The sequence below is a fragment of the Haliotis cracherodii genome, unplaced genomic scaffold (assembly GCF_022045235.1).
Source record: "Haliotis cracherodii isolate W230 unplaced genomic scaffold, xgHalCrac1.p SCAF_3, whole genome shotgun sequence".
Classification (NCBI taxonomy): Eukaryota; Metazoa; Mollusca; class Gastropoda; order Lepetellida; family Haliotidae; genus Haliotis; species Haliotis cracherodii.
Window position 1 is genome coordinate 27,255,381 of NW_027266286.1, and position 24,607 is coordinate 27,279,987.

A 24,607-nucleotide genomic window follows, 5' to 3' on the forward strand; every position below is an offset into this window, starting at 1 on the left:
AATTATGGCTGGAATTTTGGCAGACTCGGCAGAAAGTGTGAATGGCGTTTTTAATAACTGCAATAATTGTTAAAAAAGTCATTGCAGAAATTATCGAAAGGCCCACAGTTTTGGTGATAAACATAATTAAGCATCTTGAATATTATCTTTGTGAGTTAGCATGTAGAATATTTTTGATTAGGTTTGGGGAATTCACTAATGTGCTTTGATGTACCTTCAAGAGGAGTTTGTTTTGTTTTTATTTATTTGTATGTGATATAGGATGTAGGGACGTGAGATTGATTATTACTGCCCACCAGGAAATGTGAATCTTTGAGGGATAGTTTATATTATGGTTAGTTTATATTTATACCACAGTCTCCTCAATTAAGCACATTTCTGTCTTGGGTGGGAGTACTCTTGAATTACCATGGTTTTGGGTACCTTTAATCTTCCTGAGAGAAAAGTAATCTACAAGACATTTTCTAGATCAGAGGCAGTTAACTGATTTGCAAATTCCACTGGAGCTACCAGTCATGACAAATTATACAACCGATTTACCATACTTCCTCCAATAAGTGCTGGATCTCTTATAGTGTTTGTCTCTTATAAACATGCTCTGTGTTTGAAGCAACTTAAATGAAAATTATCACCAGGATTCCAATAACCTGGGTCTCAAATAAGTGCTGTGTGTATTAGATTTAACTGACTTGGATTTTTGAATTGTGACATGTTATTCCAAAACAACAAAGTTATTTCATTTCATTTCTTGAAATAATAAGCGCCAGGCTTCTCCTTACTGCCTGGCCTCTGTTAACAGCCTGGTCTTGGACCTGGCTAAAAAAATAAGTACCTGGTAGTCATCAGAGGACCTATGATAGATTCAGTATTATTCTTTAAAGATCTGTCACAAACATAGTGTTCAACTGTTCTAATAAGAAGGCATGAGTAGTCTTGTGGTGTAAGGTGCTGCTTCTCATTTCGCAGAGTTGCGTCCATTTGCTTAGCCAGGCTCCTACACATTCCTTGATTTTAACCTATGTCTGTCCGCACCATAACCATGCTAATTGTTCCAACCAAAGTAGTTACATCAGTGACAAGCTATGAGCTCTGAACACGATTCTTCATTGGAACACCCTTTCTGATCAATACAGGGGCTCCCTGTGACCTTGATTGTCGTCAGCCTTACTTGCATACTCTTTTAAACACCTTTGACAGAACAGGCATTTTTCTTAAATATTTTATTCGTCCGCCAAAATAACCATGTCTTTTATTTGCAGTAATTCTCGAGGGCTCGGAGGACCAGACGTTGCTAGGTTACATGTTGGTGGCAGTGCCACAAGGAGCTGAGGAAGAGAATGCGACAGTCGGACATTTTGATGTAAGTAAATGCCATTACAACTAAGTATTGCAGGATGTATACATTCACAGGTGGTCACTGGTGGTCCAGTTTTGTGGTGTCCCTTTATGTGTAGAGTTGTATCCCTTTAGTTGCCAGGATCAGCTGTTGATGGTTTAAATCCCAGGTCTACTCCAGTGTAGATACTTGGTTTGTCAGCATTATACTCATGGCCCCAGTAATTAATTTACTTCCATTGAAGTGTTTCCTTATTGAGCAGTGTCAAGTTTCCATGTATCATGTCACCATGAAGTGACACAGCCCCAGCAAGGAGCGAACTCAGCAAAGCCACTAAGTTACAAGCCGGTGTTATTGGCTGGATGCAGATCATGCAGATTGGCCAACATCAGCAGCAGCTATGCTGTATATACAGTGAATGAGGCCTATAGGTTTCTAGTTTTATACCAAAGCAACAGTAATTTACTTGTGGAATTTGTCAGTTTTATACAAATCAGACCTTTTTCGTTTAAGTTCCAAAAATTAATAGTAAATGAGTTGGGTTTTATGCCTTTTGGCACTATCATGGCGGGGCACACCAGAAATGGGCTTCACATATTGTACACCAGGGAATCGAACCCATGCTCTGGCTTGATGAGTGCCCGCTTTAACCACTAGGCTACCCTACCACCCACCTGGATCTAATAAGCCTTGTTACTCTTTAGAGTTGTATGATAGTGACATATGTCACTTGTTCAGTGAGAATATTGAGTCCATCTGTTGTGCCCCATGTCCTGGTGTGTTCAGTGGCCACTTGAGTGAGGCAGGATGAAAATGTAGAAAGTCCTCATGGCTTTCATGACAGAGAAGACACACAATTTACACATATAAATGAAGCCCAGTAGTAATGTGGGCAGCTTGACACTTTAACCTGTGAGTATTTGCTCAGAAAGTAACTCAGAATATTTTCTCTCTCAATGTTTTCACAACCGAGGGTGACCTTTTTCACAACACTTTGAAGGAAGTAAATTGGAAAATCTGTCATAAGAGGCAAAGGGCTTGGAGATAGATTCATCCTTGCCCACTTCTGGTCTATTCTGTATCTGTGTGTAAACACCTAGAAGAATGCGTCACACAGCTGGGATATAAATTGTTATTATCCCCTCCGTTGTAAATGGAAGTATGTCATGGATTCCCTGGCAAGTGTTTTTGACACGTACAGCTCCATATGTCCATGCCCTGACACTAGGTGTATTCATGAAGGTATTTTGGTGCTGATTCAGGAGAAGTTCAAGAAGAAATCTTGAGAGGGATGAAGATGTGCCCCTTTTCTTTGATTATATGAGTATAATTCAGGCAATAATGTCACTTACAGGACAACAAAGTCATATCAATATATTTGGTAATCATATTGACACTTGTGATCTTTATTAGTGAACAGTGTGCATTATTGTGCATCTGGTTTAAAGCATGCATTTTCATCTGCATCCACTTTACAGGCATTGATGTAGCTGTTTGTTTGTTTGTTTGTTAATGCCATACTCAGCAGTATTCAAGCTATATAAGACAGCCTGTAAATAATCATGTTTGGATCTGACAACCCAGTGATTGTGTGGATCATTGCACACCATATCAATCAACCAAGTGGCTGAGTCTGACCACCCAATCCATTTGGTAACCTTTTTTAAAATGACCAACATAGATTGCTAGGGACCAATCCTGGGAATGCATTTTGCCTTGCATGCTGAGCCGTTGAGCATGCCCCTCAATGGTGGGGAGTCTTGAGGTCTACAAGTAGCTGAAGATTATGTTTGGCTTACCCTCTGTTTCTATTGGTATAGCTTGCAAGTATTCCATTCTTGGCATAACGGAAACAAGATGGGGATCAGTTGGACACAATGACTGTTTTCTGTGTGGCAACCCTCAGGTGGTTGAACAGTGTATGTGGTCAGTAATGCTGATTGTAGTATCAGAAAAGGCCCTTAGCATATCATGCTTGTCCTGATCAAAGTCAGTCCCCAGTACACCATGCTTGTCCTGATCAAAGTCAGTCTCCAGTACACCATGTTTGTCCTGATCAAAGTCAGTCCCCAGTACACCATGCTTGTCCTGATCAAAGTCAGTCCCCAGTACACCATGCTTGTCCTGATCAAAGTCAGTCCCCAGTACACCATGCTTGTCCTGATCAAAGTCAGTCCCCAGTACACCATGCTTGTCCTGATCAAAGTCAGTCCCCAGTACACCATGCTTGTCCTGATCAAAGTCAGTCCCAGTACACCATGCTTGTCCTGATCAAAGTCAGTCCCCAGTACACCATGCTTGTCCTGATCAAAGTCAGTCCCAGTACACCATGCTTGTCCTGATCAAAGTCAGTCCCAGTACACCATGCTTGTCCTGATCAAAGTCAGTCCCCAGTACACCATGCTTGTCCTGATCAAAGTCAGTCCCCAGTACACCATGCTTGTCCTGATCAAAGTCAGTCCCCAGTACACCATGCTTGTCCTGATCAAAGTCAGTCCCCAGTACACCATGCTTGTCCTGATCAAAGTCAGTCCCCAGTACACCATGCTTGTCCTGATCAAAGTCAGTCCCCAGTACACCATGCTTGTCCTGATCAAAGTCAATCCCCAGTACACCATGCTTGTCCTGATCAAAGTCAGTCCCCAGTACACCATGCTTGTCCTGATCAAAGTCAGTCCCAGTACACCATGCTTGTCCTGATCAAAGTCAGTCCCCAGTACACCATGCTTGTCCTGATCAAAGTCAGTCCCCAGTACACCATGCTTGTCCTGATCAAAGTCAGTCCCCAGTACACCATGCTTGTCCTGATCAAAGTCAGTCCCCAGTACACCATGCTTGTCCTGATCAAAGTCAGTCCCCAGTACACCATGCTTGTCCTGATCAAAGTCAGTCCCCAGTACACCATGCTTGTACCAGCTGAGTACAATGAGCAGTTGGTGCTGAAGCTTTTTACTTACGTATAATTGTACCCGTGCAGCATGAGCCATTGCTCATGCTTTCAGTCACTGGTTTGTCTGGTCCAGCAATATAGCTCTGTGAATATTAAGCACTACAGGATTGTAAGCTGCCATTATAGTGCCAACTATTTGCTTAACATGGTAACTTCATTGATTCACTCACTAACAGTTTACAGAGCTACCAAAACATTTCTTTACTTCCGCCCCATAAAAAGTTATGCAAAATGCAGGAAGATTTTTATTAAGATAGACCACAAACTCCAGGTAATTGACACCTAGTGGCATTTCCTTCACCACACAGTGTTCATATTATTTTCTCTTTTGACTTTGAAGTTTAAATGTGGAAGTGTGATATCTTCAACTTGAATGGTCGACAGCTCCATGCCTATCAAACTCCAGATAGAGCTAGCTGGAGCTGTTATAAATAAATGAATAATATATCAAGAAAATGAATTTATGAAATTTGGTTGGGATGACTGTTATTATCTTCAAAGAACATTGTTAATAAGGAGGCGGGTGTTTGATGTAGCAGCCATCAGGGTGTTGGCCCATGATGAAGTAAGAGATGAGCCATTTCATTAAGACCCCATTTAAGTTATTCCAGAAATATCAATACACATTTGATAAGGAAATAATGATAGGACTATCATAATTTTCCCTGCCTACAAATATAAAGAAGGAACATGCTTCTTTTTTATAATTACCCTATAATAAGATAGGTGGGGAGAAACTTTCAAAATAATAGAAAGTCTGTATTTACAAAAAGTAAGATACAAAAAGATGACAGTATCTCAGATTTATGTAGACACTACTTGTAAGATTTACCTGCACACCTGGGATTAATAGAATGAATAACAAGCTGGAATCCATGGATTATTAATCTTTGATCATGACCTATGGAATAACGACCTGTGATCCATGGAAAAATTATTGGTGATCTGTGGAAAACTGATCTATAAAATAATGATCCATGATCCAGTGGAATAATGATCTATAATTCATGGAACATGTATCCATAAGCGTTGGAGTTTTCATCAACTCATGTTGACACGTTTCATATCAAAGGACACTTCAGCAACCCATGCTTGCCGCAAAAGGCGATTATGCTTGTCGTAAAAGGCGACTAAGGGGATCGGGTGGTCAGTCTCTGTGACTTGGTTGATGCATGTCATCGATCCCAATTGCGTGGATCGATGCTCATGATATTAATCACTGGATTGTATGGTCCAGATTCAATTATTTACAGATCGCCATCATATAACTGGAATATTGCTGAGTGCGGCATTAAACAACAAACCAACCAACCAACCAAAGGACACAGAGGACGGATTCTCTATGTAACATGTGATCACTGGTTCAGGCCAGTGAATGAGGAAGCATGTGGTTTTGTTGAAAATTTTCTAATAAATATAGTCCTTGAACACATCTTTAAAGTGTGCAGATGAGACATTTCTGTCAGAATACAATAAACTACATTTTGCCAAACATGCTTAAAATGAACCGATGGATATAACAAACTTATCTTTTGGTCCCGTCCATTTTCAGTATGGTGAATATATATATGCTTTTAACAAACCATGGTTATAATGAAATTAGCTGTCTCGTTGAGTTAACTCTAATTGTAGTTTTCTGTATTAAAATAAATGCAGATCTTACACAAGACACCTTTAAGATGTTGCTGCTGCTGCTATCATCTTGTGTTGCTACCCACAGTGAGTGAGTGAGTTGTGTTTAACGCCGCTTTTAACAGTATTCAAGCGTGTCAGCTTAATGTGGGAGGAAAGCCCGAAGTGATGCAGGTCTCAGAGGTGAAACTTCAGTGAAACCCACGAGCACAGGTATGGTGCTGACAAACCTAGAAACATAATCGGGGCAAACCGGGATTCGAACCTACAATCATAGGTCTCTGGCATACCCAAGGGACGCAACTCTGCACAGCGAATCACGGCGCCTAAGACGACTGGGCCGACCGTGCCCCCCCTACCCACAGTGAAACATACCTGCAGCAAATCATGAAACAAGTACTCCAGTATTGCACAGAGGGTGATGGAATACTTGTGATTAGTATTGGGAATGTCATCAAGGGACCCTGGAAACCACATAAGAAGACAACCTTCTTACCTGCGCACAGATATCGAGCCCTCTAGATCAGTCTTCGTTCTGAAGCATATTGTGTGTGGATGACAAAGACTTAAAGACTTGAGATATTCTCACCATTTATATCAGGGTTTTGAAATTCAAAGCTTAAAACTTCTTTTTCATCTTAATAAAAGTGAGATCAAACATGAACTATAAAACAAGTTCCGAACAAGTGGACCACTAGCTCCAAGACATGTTTTATGAAAGTCAACCTTGTTAAATCCACCCAGGTTCAAATGCCTCTCTCTTTCAAACTTTCACTTTTGACAATAATTTGAATGTGATCACATGAAAGGTTTACATGGCTTGCGTCGTGGCTGGGCGTACACACGTGTTGGTGTATGAGACTGTGCTAGTGTCCTGCAAGGATCAACAAATACTTCTAAAAAATTCATAAGAACTGTAGTTCAAACATTCCATTTTGTACCTTGTTTACTCAAACCCTTCACATTACTATATGTTTTCTACATTTTGTTGGAAAGAATTTCAAACGATTGATTGAGAATTGTATGGTGGAGATTTTTTTTTCTAAATATGTGATTAGGGTGCTGGACTGATAGAACTATGATTGAAGGACAAAGATATCACTTATGCTTTTATTTTGTTCAGAAAACCGAAAGTATGATTTATCAGACAAGGAGTAATGATCTTAATGGAACATAATGTCAATAGATTCTAGCCAACACAGGGCATATGTGAAAAATATGTTTGAGCCACTACGATTCTGTTTTGTTTTAAAGATTAGTTTTGTATGTGTTCAAATGTTTATAGCAAACCTGTTTTACTTGTAGTGTTTCTGAAACCTAAATTCAAGACCCTTTTGATGAAATAAACTAATAGTTATATATCAAAAGGTTTGGGTTTTTCCTGATATCCTGATGTTTTCAGAGTCGGACTATTTATAATTGTCAGTTATTTTCTTTGTAATTGGTCTCCAGTCTATCCCGACACAATGTTTATTGTTTGTTTGCTAATTTCATAAACAAGAAATAAATTTAGTCTGGCCTCTACAAAGTTTAAACTTTTCACTGCTCTGGCCATTCTTAAAAAATGATTTCATGACAAGATTGCTCAGGCATCCCAGGCAGAGGAGGTATTTCTTCAGGGAAGGCTACATTGTATAAGCATAAGTTCCCTTATCAGAACATTTGAGTGTGAAAGGGGAGTTTCAGATAGGTACGATAAATTCACATTTTCTATCATTTTGTGTGTGCAAAAAGCATAGTTTATATGGCTCTGTATCTTGTAACATGGGAGATACAAATTTATGGGAGGTACAGATACTTACCACCCATAGAAATAGAAATAGTAGTTGCCGGTGTGGAGCTTACTGTCAGGAGATGTAGATATCATTCTACAACTGTTCTTTATCAGGTTACGATAACGTTATTCATTGTGATTTTGATTGACAAAAAGGAAATTTAACGGTCTAAATCTGCTTTAATTGGCTGTTAATCTACAATTTATGTATGCAGCAACCAGTCTTATCAACTGAAGTGCATTTGGCTCATATCAAAGTGTTTTTCATTTATAAAAGTATGTGTAAATATGTCTATGTGTCTTAAGAATTCTTATCTAAATGAAAGTATTGCTTAAACTGTGTTTGAGAGGGAAAACATCAGTTGCCTAGTTTGCCTGCGGGTTTGGAAGCGATTGCTCTCTGTAACACAAACACTGCAGGATATATCTTGATTTAGTTGTCATGTTTTCATGAGATTGCTAATAATAGATCCTGTGATAAAGATATTATGACAACAAAGCATTTTTTCAAATATTTCATGTATCCTACTTTACATGATGTGATATGAGTGATATGGCTCAGCAAGTAGGATGATATGAGTGATTTTGCCCAGCAAGTCGTGTGAAATGAAATATAGGTCTGTGACAGGGCTGTCAGCTGAGCCTGTAGTTTTTCATATTCACTGCATAAGAGCCTCACATAGTACAGAGGGAAGGTGAAAGAGCAGTGCAGACATTTCAAGGAGGGGCAAAGCAAGCAAGGGGGATTATATCTGTCTGTCTGAGTTTAACATGTGAGAGGGAGATGAATGTCAGCTTTCCCCTTGGGAAGAAACTGAACAACACCTTGGACAAGGAATAGTGATTACACCATAGTTTATTGTGAATTATCTGCCTGTCACGTGCCAGGCCACAACACCTGCATGTCATATTTCTGCAGTGTTGGGGGTATGATTTACAGAAGGTATCAGTACATTCCAGAGAGAGCATGTCTATGTGTCTCTTGTTTTTAGAGTCATTTAATCTATGGCAAGAGTCCTTGTGTTGATCTAGGAACCCACCATTTGATATTCTTGGGTGGAGGCTTGGGATTTTTGTAAAAAAATAATTTGTCCCCAAAAATATTGTGTGTGCTGTGCCAAGAAAATAATTGTTCACCTCCCTTTCCAGAGAAAAAAATTGTATGTTTAGAAGAAGTGGCCCAAAAATATTTCTCTAGGTCTCTAAAACCACCACCAAATAATTTATTGGTCAGTCCCTCGCAAAAATGTTAGAGGCCTTTACTTTCAGCATATTTAGACACTTCCTGCAGCATGTATATATTCCAGTAGATCTTGTTTAAGTAATCTGAATGCAAATGTTCTCTGTCAATAATCAAAATGCTCCACTTACCCCAGATGTAAATGATATGTGTACAAAAGTACCTGATTCACCAGATGATACAGAGATATTAACAAATAGTGAACATGTTTAACAAATACAGCTACGAGGCCATCCCTATGGGATTTCATTACCTGTGTCTTAGTCTCAAAAGAAACACAAGGGAAGGGACAAATCCATAAAAACTTCATCACGACCCCCAGTAACATGGCATTTATGACACCATGTGCTTCCAAACAGTGTGGGCTGTGGATTTATTTCAGTTATCTAAATGCTGTCTGATATATTTTCAGCTGAACATTTGATAACATATAGTAAAGACCTTATCCATATAATTTCTTGTTTTACTCATGTGTTTAGACTAATAAATAAAACAAAAATGTTGAATTTGATTGAAATGTTTTCTGTTTACGTTTTTTTCTGCGTTTTTTTCTATCATATTTAGAAACCTGCCTTCATAGCAATATAATCAACAATACCTATTAAACAAAATAGATATTGTTGCAGTGGCAATGTTCTCATAGCTTTCTTTATCATGGTACATCTTGATAGTTTTATGTGTTGGACTTTTGGAATTCTTTGGATAGAAACAAAGAATACAATATGGACAATGTATCTAGTGAAAATAGCTTGAAAATATGTTTACGGACATGGATGACTTGAATGAAAAGAATAAAATAGGTAAAACATGCCTTCAACCTCATATTTTGTAAAAATGTGAATGAAAACGTCAATAATTTATTGTGTATTGTTTCAGATCAAGGCATACCCAGGGTATGTGAAGGACTTGATGGAGGATGACACCTGCGACCACCATGTCATGTCCCATCATTACCTCATGAAGAAGAAGAGTGTCCGAGTGCAGTGGGTGGCTCCTACAGAGAGTGCCGGATGTGTCGAGTTCAGGTAAAGGAAGCTGGGTCTTGTTTTACACTAATCTTACTGTAATTACTAGATGAGCCACAGTGCAGAGTTGGGTCCTGTAGGCCTGAAACTCAAGATTGTGGGTTCAAATCTGACTTTGCTCCTTATTTTTTTAGCACTATGCCTTTGCTCCTTGGTTTACCAAAGTGGTAAACGTCTTTGACCTGCCTCACTTTGGCCTTTCCTCTCACATTAAACTGATTCAAAATATTGTTCAAAGTGGTGACAAGGGGACAAGTATGATTACTCTAAGATGCTGACATTATAGTTTAGTTTCCTTGTTTTCTACATGAAGTCATTTTCTGTTCCCAGGATATTTTCAGAATTCTTTTAGGAGAATGAGAATCTTCTTCTTTTCCCTTAACTCTTTAACTGTCTCATAGTGTTTTTCTTCCACTCCTTTTCTCTTCCATTGTCCTCTTCTCCTGCATTGTCCTCTTCCTCTTTCTCTGTCTTCTTCTCTTCCTCTGTCCTCTTACTTCCTTTGACTTACTGTCTTCTATCCCATTGGGTCAGACTTCATTCTTTCCCATATGGATATGGCATCACCCTTTCATAGTTTATATTGCTTTGTACTGCCCTGTACACCCGTTGAAATAGTGGGCATAGCCATAGCATAATACCCCTCACGCAATGCCCCCTCTCCTGTGAATGACTACAGATTACCGAAACTATCATTATCAAAATCCCACTTCATCATAAAAAAAAACGAGGAAGAGATTTATAATCCAGTTTAATCCTTCTGTACTGTACACACCAACAGACTCCAGTCATCATTTGCCACATCATTCAACTAGGAAGGGTTTCCCAGGTACCACACCGCTCCCCCTTCTATTTTATGCCATTCAGCAGAGTATAAAGATAGCTAATGAGATGGAAGATCTGAGATGTCTGACAGTGTCTTCTGGGAAAGGAGTTGATGGGCAAGTGAACCAACTGCTGCATCCCACCATAAGATTCCTACAGGGGGAAGGCTTAGCAGGTGCTTGCTCCATCACATCCCACATGCTGTAAACACATCATTATATAACATAATCACACCACATTAACATTTCAACAAAAATTGTTTTTTCATCCAAGTCACTTTTCTAAAGTGACATTCCAGTTTATTGCTATCTTTGGTTTGAAGTCTTTTTTCATCAGCTAAAGTGATTAAAAAAGACTATTTTAGAATTCTTTATGCTTGATCTTTGCGGTAGCTGTTTATCAGGGGAATTTAAATGGCAGTGATTTGGGTGGGGGACTTAGAAAAGGAAACAGTTTTAGGATCAATTCTGGTGTAATTTCAGGATGTTATTAACGATAGGGTGGACATGCTCACTTAACTTTGAACACCTGGTGTTGTCAGTGTGGTTGTGTCATTTATAATGATTATTTTTGAATTTGTGGTGTCTATTTTTGCCACATGTCAAAGAAATACAATTTCAAATATAAAAAAAAGCACTGACATTTAAAATTTCCTAGAATATGTTGTTGCTGTTTCTTTCTTCCTGTGAGTTTATCCCAGGGATGACCTTATATATGAGACATGGTATTACTATGTTCTGACTGGCATGACCTCAAGGTTCATAATTTGAGGAGTCGTCATCTAGTGCTACAAATTAATGTTGGTTTTCTCTTACAAATGTAATTATCCTGATTAAATAGCTTTATATTGTTATTGTATTTTACATATTAAATGCTTGGGGGCATTTACAGTAGTGAATTGTGTGGATACTTTTTAAAGCCAATCAATATAATTCCCTGTTTTTTGTAATCTATCAACGAAAGACAGAAGCAGATGAAATAATAGTCCAAGTTGTTGTGAAGGTTGATTCCACTCTTCAATGTAAAATTTCCAAAAACAAATGCAACAACATAGATGTTCTTAAAGCATAATGTTGTAATATTTTTACTTGAACCTAAATGCTCATATGAAAGTGAAGGGTACGGTTTATCTGAATGATGTCAATTTCAGTTACTATTCCCTCCATATCTTGGTATGCAGGGAATTCAAAAAATGTCACCGAGTTCTACTCAGATATACAGTATATTTTTAGGGGCTAACGGATCTCTTAAAGGGTTGACGGTGGGCCGAACAAGAGCTGCTGGGTTAATTTTAGCATAAGGTGCTGTAAAGAGGACAGTTGGTGCTTCATTAAACAACGGACATCTGAATCAATTGTTTGCACATTAATACCTGAAAAATATACATTGTCCTATAAAAATATTCTGACATTTTCAAACATAAAGAGGTTAAGACCAAAGCAAACATAAAATTTGTAAACTTTCTTAAAATTACCTGAAATACGTTATTGAAGGTGAGATGAGTTTGATATTACGAACCTTTTTAAATTTGTGCAAATTGATTTTGGTAATCATATCTTGGAAATATTAATTTTAACTAAATATTAATTTTAACTGAGTAAAATATCATACTTTTTTTTATAGACAAACAACACAGTGATGGTAAATTATGAACCATTTCAGTGGATTTATTATCCAAATGTGAAAGGTTCGACAGGAGCAACACGGCAAGTGACACACTCTGGCTGTCAAATTGCTTCTACAGTAGCATTAAGAGGTTTAAGGAACCCTGAAGTCTCTCAGTATGAGGTTTAGAAGGATGAGAATGGAATGGGGGTGAATGTTTTATAAAATAAATACTCTCTCAGGTCTGTAAGGGAGACTAACTTTCTCGCAGCAAATCTTGAACTTCTAATTTTATGGATTGTACCTGCAACAGTATCTCTAAGAAATACTAACATGGCTGCCATTTTGAAAATTGTCATACTCATGCATGTTTTCATTTATTAACAGTGGTACAAACTTGTGTCACATCAATTGTATGAACTTTGTCCTTTACCTGACCTTGGTTTTCTTAAGTTCATGTTTCTATCTATAATGTTGTAAAAGTAGACGCTATGGTGATCTGTGGAAACTGAAGCTCTCTTTTTATTACATATACCATATTGCTTTTAAGATGATTATTTTTAAATTCAAATTAATGTAAACTTTAAAACATTCACACAACAGATTAATTTGCGATAAAATTCTTGTAAAGGCTATTAGGTAAAATAAAGATTCATTTGAGATAATTTTCTTTCAAAGGCTATTTAAGATCATATCATCAGTCTTAATGAGTTTTAAGTAAAAACAATAATGTTATTCCAAGAAATAAACAGAGTAGCCTGTATAAACATTATACAGTGATTACAGCGTGTCCTGATAGGAATAATATCACCACTTGTTTCCTGAAATGTAACTTCTAGACATTACCTCTGTGTCAGTCAGTGTAAGAAATGTGACGTAAGCTATTTACTGTGATCCATTATTCCGGTGTTTTTTACACCAATCTTCAACACACAGGACCATGTTGCAGACGATTGCCACACTCTCCCTCATCACCTTAACACACAGCAACAATGTTGTATGGGTGTTGTGGCCATATGTCATTGCCATATGTCACGAAGGCTGTTTAATACAGTATATTCAAAACAAAAAATAATTCCTGTGGCTACAAAATACATTCGTTATGTGTCCACAAAGTTTTCCTAGTCAGAACACTTCAACAGGTCTTCAATTTAAGTAAGACGTTTGTTGAGGGTTTGAACATGGTGAGAGATGTACTATAGCACAGAAACCATCAACATGAAAAAGTTGTTGCTACTGTCGATGTGTTCCTCCAGTGAACATTTTCTCCATCAGCTGTCAAGGGAGTACGTTGCATATTGTCATCAGTTGTTTAGTGTCACACATTTTTGTCATAATCTGACAAAGAGATGTTTGGGTGTGAAAATGGTCATGGAAGGCATAAACAGTTTCCAATACCTGAGGTATGGTTGTCGTGGCTGTGATGATGTCGTTGCTTGTAGCTGTGAGGATTATACAGCTCTTCTCTCATATTGTTGACAACAAGTCAACCTATATGATATTGGTACAGATTGTCCATTTTCTGTGTGAATTTAAGGAATTGCAGAAATGCATACCTTTCAAATTCTTTATGGTGCAGATTCAGTGGGATTGGGGTTTTGGTTGTGGTTGGATGTCGGTGGGGATGGGGTGTTGGTAGGGTGCAGTCGGGGTGTCAGTGGGGTGGAGTGTCAGTGTTGGTGGGGGTGGGGTGTCGATGGGGGGAGGGTTGTCGTTTGTGGTAGGGTGTTGGTGGTGGTTGGCTTCGGTGGGGAAGGGGTGTTGGTAGGATGGCGACATGGGTGTCAGTGGTTGTAGGGTGTCGGTGGAGGTGGAGGGTTGCAGGGGGGTGCTGATGTGCAATTTCCTAAGAATGAGTGAATTATCAATTATTTCAGAATAGTTGAGGTGTTAGAGCTGTGATGCATGTTGATTTATGTCTTAATCAAATTGTATCAGCATCAATTTATGCTTGAATGAACTCTGGTCATGAGAATTATGTATTTCAATGAATGTATATTGTTTTATGCTGCAGTCAGCTTTATTCCAGCTATGTCATAATGACTTTTAAGTAGTCAGATCTGGACAGTCAAACCAATGACAAGCAATCCAAGTCATGGGGCACAATAATACCCAGGCCAGGTCAGACATTGCAACTACCCAATCATTGTGTAAAGAGTCACAACAAGCATATGTACTCTACTGGGGAATTAGCGAATTTCAGAACGTTATTATCTCAAGACAATGAGAGTGACAGTGCTTGTGTTTTTTGTGATTGAAAAGAACCAGTGAGGACAGCATTGACTTCTAGATTTCAACTTTATTCTTTTAATACTGTGTAAAGGGCTAGTGTATATTTATCAAGCAATTCTTTATTTGAAAGAACAGAGAAGTTGCAATCCATAAGATAGTCAGTCCTGTCTTCGTTGATACTACAGCACCTGAATACCAGTTAAACATATTGAAAAGAACAAGATGAGTGTGTTTGGTACAAAGAATCAGACATATCCGTATCTCTGAAGCTGTAGAGACATGATCATACGGAATGGTATCGCTTGCAGACTGCCTTATAACCATTGGCATCACTCCATGTCTAATTCTGATTCCTTATTATCTCATAGTGTTATCTCATAGTGTTATCACATACTAATGACTACACATAAGTGTTTCTCCTTGCACCAAGTACTTACTGATGTGACGTGGGTCTACCTGCCACTGATGCCTAGGCTGCTGATAACTTCATTGAGAAGAAATGTTAATATATTTTGTGAATTACTTTGAATGTTTTCTCTTTAAAAGATGCATAATGTAACTCTTTGATAAAAAGTTGAAAATGTCGAAACTTATCTAAAACATTTTTTTAAGAACATAAACATGCAATGATGAAGTTTTCGAAGTTAAATAAACATGGAAAACACCTTGTACATTTTTTGCCCTTCCTCTTCATTGGAAGCCAATGTTTTCAAAAGTTCTAAGCAAAAGGTTTTTTGTGATGGGATGTACTATGAGATGTTTATCAGGAAAAACAGTAATGAGAGTTGAGGAAGTTAGGAGGTTAATTATCGCTGATCAGCTCAAAATGTCAAAGTTTTCGGCAAATAAATGCACTGCGTGCATATTTAAACTGCTGAATATGCAACATTTTCATCATTAACTTGTTTTATGATAGCAGTCAAAGTTTGAAGTTAATTGTTAAGAATGCAGGGAATGTAGAAATGCACCACACTCTCGGGATCTGCTTGTAAACAATTACCATCATTGGTGTGTTATTATATCTACCATGATCATTAGGATTGGTGGTTCATAATAATCATTCTATTTTACATTGTTTGGATGTATGGGGGTAGATGAATATGACGCAGTAAAGAAAAAACATAGGTATGAATCCTTTGTTAACCAAGTCAATACAGTGTTCCAGCATAGTGGGGGCAGTCGGGTAGCCTAGTGGTTAAAGCGTTCACTCGTCACGCCAAAGACCTGGGTTCGATTCCCGACATAGGTACAATGTGTGAAGCCCGTTTCTGGTGTCCCCGGCCGTGATATTGCTGGAATATTGCGAAAAGCAGCGTAAATCAAAACTCACTCACTCACTCCAGCATACTGAAAGGTCAGTAAGAATAAGGTAGGTTATACCATCTATAGTAGAAGTATACAAGAACTGAAAGAATATAGGTGCAAGTGTATGTGCTGAAAAGTCTATAGGAATTGGGGTTTTACCGTATGTGCTATAGAAGTGTAGAGGAATTTAGGTTTTACTGTATGTGCTTAAAAGTGTATAGGAATATAGGCTTTACTGTATGTGCTATAGAAGCGTAGAGGAATTTAGGTGCTACTGTCAGTGTTTAAAAGTGTAGAAGAATGTAGGTTTTACTGTATGTGCTTAAAAGTGTATAGGAATATAAATTTTACTGTATGTGCTTAAAAGTGTAGAGGAATATAGGTGTTACTGATTGTGCTATAGAAGTGTAGAGGAATATAGATGTTAATGATTGTGCTATAGAAGTGTAGAGGAATATAAGTACTACTGTCTGTGCAATAGAAGTGTAGAGGAATTTAGGTGCTACTGTATGTGTTTAAAAGTGTAGAAGAATGTAGGTTTTACTGTATGTGCTTAAAAGTGTACAGGAATTTAGGGTTTACTGTATGTGCTATAGAAGTGTAGAGGAATATAGGTGGTACTGATTGTGCTATAGAAGTGTATAGGAATATAAGTACTACTGTCTGTGCTATAGAAGTGTAGAGGGATATAGGTGTTACTGATTGTGCTATAGAAGTGTAGAGGAATATAGGTGCTACTGTCTGTGCCATAGAAGTGTAGAGGAATATAGGTGTTACTGTCTGTGCTATAGAAGTGTAGAGGAATATAGGTGCTACTGTCTGTGCTATAGGTGCTACTGTCTGTGCTAGAGAAGTGTAGAGGAATATAGGTGCTACTGTCTGTGCTAGAGAAGTGTAGAGGAATATAGGTGCTACTGTCTGTGCTATAGGTGCTACTGTCTGTGCTAGAGAAGTGTAGAGGAATATAGGTGCTACTGTCTGTGCTAGAGAAGTGTAGAGGAATATAGGTGCTACTGTCTGTGCTAGACAAGTAGTAGAAGTAACAGATCCCAGTTTATTTTACCGAAAAGTGAGGAAGAAGCTCTGAACAGTCCTAAAGTTTGTCTCAAAACATTAGTTGTTTAAGTTTGTGTTTGGCAAGAAACCATTTGATACTGTGGATGCCATTTCCAGATTATATAGACTTTGTTCTAGTGTTTATTTCTCTCTTTGTTTGTGTAGTGTAACTTCACTAATCATAGCTCTCTTTAAACAAGATGGACGACGTGAAGGAACAAAATGGTGTTATTTCAGACACTCGAGCATCGTGGTGGTTGAGAATGTATCGGGCTAATCATGGTAGATAGGTTTGTGTTGAATGTTTTCATTGAACGAACATAAACATTGCACACACATTACCCATCCTTCCATTGGCTTATTGTATAGTAATGTACACACTACTTAAGCTTTTCTCACATCAGTGCGATGCTCATGTCCCCAGTTGACGTATTATATCAGCTTGTTTAATTTCTCCTTTTTGAGAATCTGTCAGATGATATTAGCTGCAGTAGTGAAGAGGTTCTCAGTTGTGATTTCCCGGAAGATTAACAACAAAAACAGTGTCACATTGATGCAGTCATCCCTGACCTAACAGTGTTACATTGTGATAACCCAGGACCAATATTGTTCCTAGTTGGGATGCTGGTCTGATGGACCACCCTTGTGACAGACATTAACATACTGGGGTAGAGGACATTCCAGAGCTTGTTCTGGGCTGAAAGAAATGAATTTGTATCTGTTGTTACACTTGTCACTTTATATAAGATTCAGATCATACTCTTGATGACAAGATGGTGGAAATTCTTTTGTCAGAAGAAGCCATTTTTGTTGAAAATTCAGGTGCAATGGTTCATATTCAGCCTCTTTTTTGTGAATTTTTGGTTTGAAGTTGTGTTTATTGGCTACATGCTTTACCATACTTTTTAGTTTTAACAATCAGGGATGCTATGCCTATGCAAACTGATCCTAGCCATGGAATGTTTTGAAAAATCTCCAGAATGCATGGCAGATTATGGCTTTTGAATCATTGTTTGTTTAAGACATTTTTTTAAAAATAAACAAACAAAACATGAACGTTAGGTAAAGACTGCCCTGACCTGTAAATATGTGCTAAAATAGACCTGTCATTTATGATTTTTAAAAAATAATTATGAAGTATTTCAATTGAGGATGACACGAGGCAGTCTACCTCAAGTGTTGTCGTGGCCTGATTGTTGGACTTAAGAATATTGAATGCAAAGATTGGCAGATTTAGGTCTTGATTGTCACCAAGTGTGCCTGAAATTTGTTTATTGTGTTGTTGTTTTGTGTTCACACATGTATTTACTATCACTGTTGACAATTTAATCCCACCTGATTGACACCTTAACCAACTGAAGATAGACTGTTAAGGCCACAATAAATTATTTGTTAGATTTTCATCCAAACTTCTGCACGTACGTGCGTGCGTGTTCTAGGCGTTTGTGTACATTAGCTGTTGAAGAATGTTGGTAGAACTGTGTATATGTGTCACCTCGTGTTCCAGGTGTTCCTGATAATCAAGAAGTTGATATCCATATATTCTCTCTTGTATGTGTATCACTTCTAAATGCCAATCAAAGACTTGTTTATATGATGTATTATTAAATAAAGAGTGAGTGACTGAGTATGGTTTTACGCCGCTTGTAGCAATATTCCAGCAATATCACGGCGGGGCACACCAGTAATGAGCTTCACACATTATACCCATGTGGGGAATCGAACCCGGACCTTCAGCGTGACAAGCAAACACTTTAACCACGAGGCTACCCCCCAGCCCCTCATCAAGTAAAGAGACACAGCAACCCACATAGTGATTTTCTTTGTCTGTAGGTACTGTATGATGTGTGAAGGGTAGGAAATTTAAAGGGTAGTTTTTATATGGCCTTAAATACCAATTTGCATAAATATTATAGTTGATTTACTGCATATTTGAAGTGTACTGAAGTGTCTGTATTATGATCATTTTTACAAAACTTAAATTTGAAGAGCTGAACCAGAAATATTTGTATTCTGTTTTGTTCCTTTTCAGGACAACAGACGTCAGTCGCAGTGATGAATTTATGTCTCTGGTGTCATAGATTATCTTTGTGTTGTGTGATTTCAGGACTACAGTGATCGAGTCGTCTCGGGTCTGGTACAAGGACAACGGCACCCTCACCAAGCTGGTCTGTGAGGAAAGTGAGTACAGTCTCATTTAGTGTTCTTGTAGTGTCATGTAGTGCTGTAGTGTTGATGGACGGCACCCTCACCAAGCTGGTCTGTGAGGAAAGTCAGTACACAGTCTCATTTAGTGTTCTTGTAGTGTCATGTAGTGCTGTAGTGTTGATGGACGGCACCCTCACCAAGCTGGTCTGTGAGGAAAGTCAGTACACAGTCTCATTTAGTGTTCTTGTAGTGTCATGTATTGCTGTAGTGTTGATGGACGGCATCCTCACCAAGCTGGTCTGTGAGGAAAGTGAGTACAGTCTCATTTAGTGTTCTTGTAGTGTCATGTATTGCTGTAGTGTTGATGGACGGCACCCTCACCAAGCTGGTCTGTGAGGAAAGTGAGTACAGTCACATTTAGAGTTCTTGTAGTGTCATGTAGTGCTGTAGTGTTGATGGATGGCACCCTCACCAAGCTGGTCTGTGAGGAAAGTGAGTACAGTCTCATTTAGTGTTCTTGTAGTGTTCATGTAGTGCTGTAGCATTGATGGACGGCATCCTCACCAAGCTGGTCTGTGAGGAAAGTGAGTACAGTCTCATTTAGTGTTCTTGTAGTGTCATAGAGTGCTGTAGTACTGTAGTGTTGATGGACGGCATCCTCACCAAGCTGGTCTGTGAGGAAAGTGAGTACAGTCTCATTTAGTGTTCTTGTAGTGTTCATGTAGTGCTGTAGTGTTGATGGATGGCACCCTCACCAAGCTGGTCTGTGAGGAAAGTGAGTACAGTCTCATTTAGTGTTCTTGTAGTGTCATGTAGTGCTGTAGTGTTGATGGACGGCATCCTCACCAAGCTGGTCTGTGAGAAAAGTGAGTACAGTCTCATTTAGTGTTCTTGTAGTGTCATGTAGTGCTGTAGTGTTGATGGACGGCATCCTCACCAAGCTGGTCTGTGAGAAAAGTGAGTACAGTCTCATTTAGTGTTCTTGTAGTGTCATGTAGTGCTGTAGTGTTGATGGACGGCATCCTCACCAAGCTGGTCTGTGAGGAAAATGTGTACAGTCTCATTTAGTGTTCTTGTAGTGTCATGTAGTGCTGTAGTGTTGATGGACGGCACCCTCACCAAGCTGGTCTGTGAGGAAAGTGAGTACAGTCTCATTTAGTGTTCTTGTAGTGTCATGTAGTGCTGTAGTGTTGATGGACGGCACCCTCACCAAGCTGGTCTGTGAGGAAAGTGAGTACAGTCTCATTTAGTGTTCTTGTAGTGTTCATATAGTGTCATGTAGGGCTGTAGTGGTGATGGAGCAGTGATGGATACAATGACTTGGATTAAAGTTATAGTCCCATTACAGTTACAATGACGAACCAATAAGCTTTTCTTCATAGTTGATCTAGATATTGTTCATGTGGCTATTCTGCCAACACTTGTTTCAAAGTCATAGTTTTGTCAACGTGGATGATGATGATGATGATGATGATGATGATGATAAATTACATGATAAAACATATAATGAGAAAATGGAATGCTAAAAAAGATGACAGTGAAGTCAGATAAAATTGGACAGGTGATAAATCTAAAGCATATCACAAATCATGTTCTTGGCAAAAGGTAGAGAGCTTCCTCTCCGGAGAGGATATCCCTGCTTGTTTACTGAGGGACACCTGTGTCCCAGAAATGAGTCACAGTATCCGGATTTGATAATAGGTACCATTGAATTCAGCTCAGAGCTACATTTAATACTTCTTTAATGAGGGAGGACTAACAAATGGCTGATTTGGAACCCATCTATGTCTGGAATGAAGTGGAAAATTAGCCACCAAGAAACTGCTCAGTTTTTAACCTGACTGCTGTTAGCGAAATGTCAAACAGTGGGCAAGTGTTTGTTTTTGTTATAGAATCTTCAAGATAATGCATCCTGGTAACATATTACATCCTTATACACCAAAATAATCAATCTTTGCGGCATGGGGCTTGATTCACAGGATTTATCCAGACTTGCTCAGTACGAAAGCCTCATGGTGCTACCTTATAAGCATATATATATTTTTAAATTGAAAGTTCACATTATTTCAATTATTTGTTTATTTTCTCTAAATTTTGAGTTTTTTCTCATTGCTTTGATGATATTTTCATAATTTCAATTATTTTCTTGTTACTTCCGAGTTTTTTCTTATGATTTCGATTATTTTCTCATTATTTTAAGTTTATCTCAGAGATTTGAAATTTCGAGAAAATAATTGAAATAACGAGAAAATAATCAAAGCAACGAGAAAAATTCTAAATTTTGAGTATTTGAGTACATGTATTTGAGAAAGTAACCAATTTAATAACTTTGCAGAGATAACCTGTATTTCACTGTACAAGACCAATAAAAGGAAGAGGTTTAATGCTTAGTTATATTATATATGCAATCTCAGAATATAATGTTAAAATAACTCTGAATTTAGGAAAATAAGAACTTTAAAAAATCCAAATTTTTAACAAAATAACATTTTTTGCCCAAATTGCCTGCCAAGAGCACTTAGTTTGGAATCCCAAATAAATCCTAGATTCAATGATAAGCATTTGGATGGTGAAAACAAATTACCATAACCGTTCATCTCTGGAGAACTGTGAATACATGCAGTGATGTGGCACAGGTTTGCTGGGGTATATGTGTTGTATTCACAGTTGATCTACAGTCACAGCACCTGGTTTAAACATGTATCCGTTAGTGGTACCGTGACATGAACTTGACAGGTTAGTTAGATCAACTTGATACCATCAAATTATTAGCTAATTTCTTGCCTCATCTTAAGAAACCCATGGTTATTTATGTAGCTTGTGACAATTACATGTAATCAGTGAAAACTTGCCAACTTAAGAATGTGGAAAAAGTTAATCTCCTCTGTCAGGTTATAGTTGCCGGGTAGATGACGGTCTCCCCATGTGCATCACATTCTCTGTAGCAAGGGTGCACTCAGCTTTGATGTGGCTTCGCCGAGGTTTGACGTCATATCGTAAAGTTTATCTTAAAGGACAAATCTTGAGATGCGTCACAACTGTGACCTGTCTAGGGGAAATTGTGCATTAAACTCAGAAAATTAATCCTGATTATACTTTTGGCTCCTTCAAGTAGTAGGCTTGAAAGATATGATGTGTGATACGAATCTGATGTAGGATTTATTGGGGTGATGTGTACACGATCAAATAGCTTTTTTTTAGAAAACTAGAATCCAGAAATGTTCTGATGAATGCACTGTGAAGATATTTGAAGGGGTTGATGATAATGAAGACACTCTATCAAGTTATGGTTTTAGCAGATTTGTGTGATGATGCCTATTATATTTGGAGGGGCGGTCAGGTAGCCTAGTGGTCATGGGTTCACTCGTCATGCTGCAGACCCAGGTTCGAATCCCGACATTGCTAAAAGCGGCATAAAACCATACTCACTCACTCACTATTATATTTTGAAGTAATCCAGTATGAATGTTAATGTTGACTAATGTGTAATTTGGGGCACGGGTGGCCCAGTTGTCTGAGATGCTGCAATTTGCTGTGCAGAGTTGCGTCCCTTGGGCACACCAGAAAACCATGGAAGTGGGTTTGAAATCAGGAGAACCAGTATTCAAACTTTGAATACTGGTTCTCCTGATTATGTTTCTTGGCTTGTCAGCACCATACCCGTGCTTGTGGGCTTCACCAAAGTGGTTACTGTCTGAGACCTGCATCACTTAGGGCTTACACGTTATGATATAACTGGAATACTGTTAAAAAAACTTGCTTGTTCGGGTGGCCCAGTCATCTAAGTCACAGCAGCTAGCGTTTGTTATGCAGAGTTGTGTCTTTTGGGCACTCCAGCAACCTGTGATCGTGGGTTCTGATTCCAGTTCACCCTGATTATGTTTCTAGGTTTATCATTACCATACCAGCAATCATGGGCTTCACTGATGTGGTAGCTGTCTGAGACCTGCATCACACTCACTCACTCACTCACTCACTCAACTTCACTCAACTCAACTCAACTCAACTCAACTCAACTCACTCACTGGCCAAACGAACAAGAAACCAGAAATGTCACAACTATCAAATTAGAGATTCTTACCGTATCAGAAAATCAACTGTGTTCAAATCTTAAGTTGCAAACTGTTTTCACTGTAAAAAGACTTTGTTGAATTTAGCAATCTTCCCATCACTTACGGTTTACCGGCCTTCTAAAACATTTCAGTTATGTATAAAAAATATGCAAGTGTCACTTTTAGCATATCTATTTAATCAGATATTCAATAAGGCACTCAGGGTAATCATATTTGCATTGAAATTGTAGACATTTATAAGATGTTATCACACCCAAAATCTGTTTGTAAAGCATGTTCCCACCTTGCCTCTCTCAGTGGGAGTAAGTCTGTGTATTTCACTGTCAATAGATTCCTAATCTACATGAACTGACAAACGATCTCTGTACAATATCTCGCCATGATACAGGCAAACCAACATCACGTCATATTAGCATTTTGTGGGAATGCAGCAGAACTCTGAAATACTACCAAAAGCATTTTTTTGCATCAACGTGTTTCAATCAGCCCCAAGCTGTGTAAGACGCAATCATGTAATTTGTTGCTTCCTGTCAAAGGCTGGTTTGTCGAGATCCCATCTTCCTATGCTCTTGAAATAAACATGTCATCTTTGCTTTGTGGGGTATGGAAACTGAAAACACTGTGCTTGGCAAGGAAAAATCTGTTTATTCATATCTTGCTGAGCAGGTAAGTGTGCTTTATCTGTGACGGATCATAGGGCGTTATATAGCCGTACCACACGGGTATATGATAAACACTTAGATCACTCGGTGGCTTCATAGCTCGTCCTCAACCTGCTGGGTTAATAATGCTGACTGTTGATCGGCAAGAGATGCGAGGCTATGCAGTCTATTGCCATGCTGAACCATGCTGCTGGACTATTTCAGTTCTCTTGTGATAAACCCCAGACCCTTTACAGGAAATCTGGTAATGATGCTTACAATTAAACTAAAAATGATTGTCTCCCTTGGAGAGTTAATATTTTCAAAAATGTTAGGGCGGATGCTTACCTGTTGCCTGAGTACCTGATGAAAACAGAATAATCCTGGGGATATTTGTTAACTGGACAATGTAAGGTAGCAGGTGAGTTATATGGGGTCTAAAGAATTTATGCAAATATTTGTTATATTACCTGTACTGGTTGTAGTCGCAACCTCTAGGTCTTGTTCTCTGCAGGTCTGTGTGTAATACATGCTTCATGCTTTACTGCATACTGTGGGAAAATCTCCACCTACTGATCCTCATCATCATCTCTAAAGTCTGAAGTCATACCGGTTATAATTGCATGTCATTGGTTAGAAATTAGTTTCTTAAGACGGACTATTTTTTGGGAATCTGTGTATGAGTCATGGGATATGTATTTAGGTGTTGGCTTCAGTTTAAATGGTTTTCAACATCTCGGAAATTGTGTAAACATTTAAACTAGT

At 38.5% G+C, this 24,607-nt stretch overlaps 1 protein-coding gene across 1 annotated transcript in view; it reads left to right on the forward strand.

Annotated features, from left to right (window-relative positions):
- LOC139475086 (spondin-1-like) overlaps nt 1-24,607 on the forward strand; it is a 123,845-nt gene that overhangs the window by 71,541 nt on the left and 27,697 nt on the right. Inside the window, exons 2-4 of the mRNA XM_071258332.1 lie at nt 1,260-1,360; nt 9,809-9,957; nt 19,088-19,161. Of these exons, the coding sequence (XP_071114433.1) occupies nt 1,260-1,360; nt 9,809-9,957; nt 19,088-19,161 (324 nt within the window). The remainder of the gene's footprint in view (nt 1-1,259; nt 1,361-9,808; nt 9,958-19,087; nt 19,162-24,607) is intronic.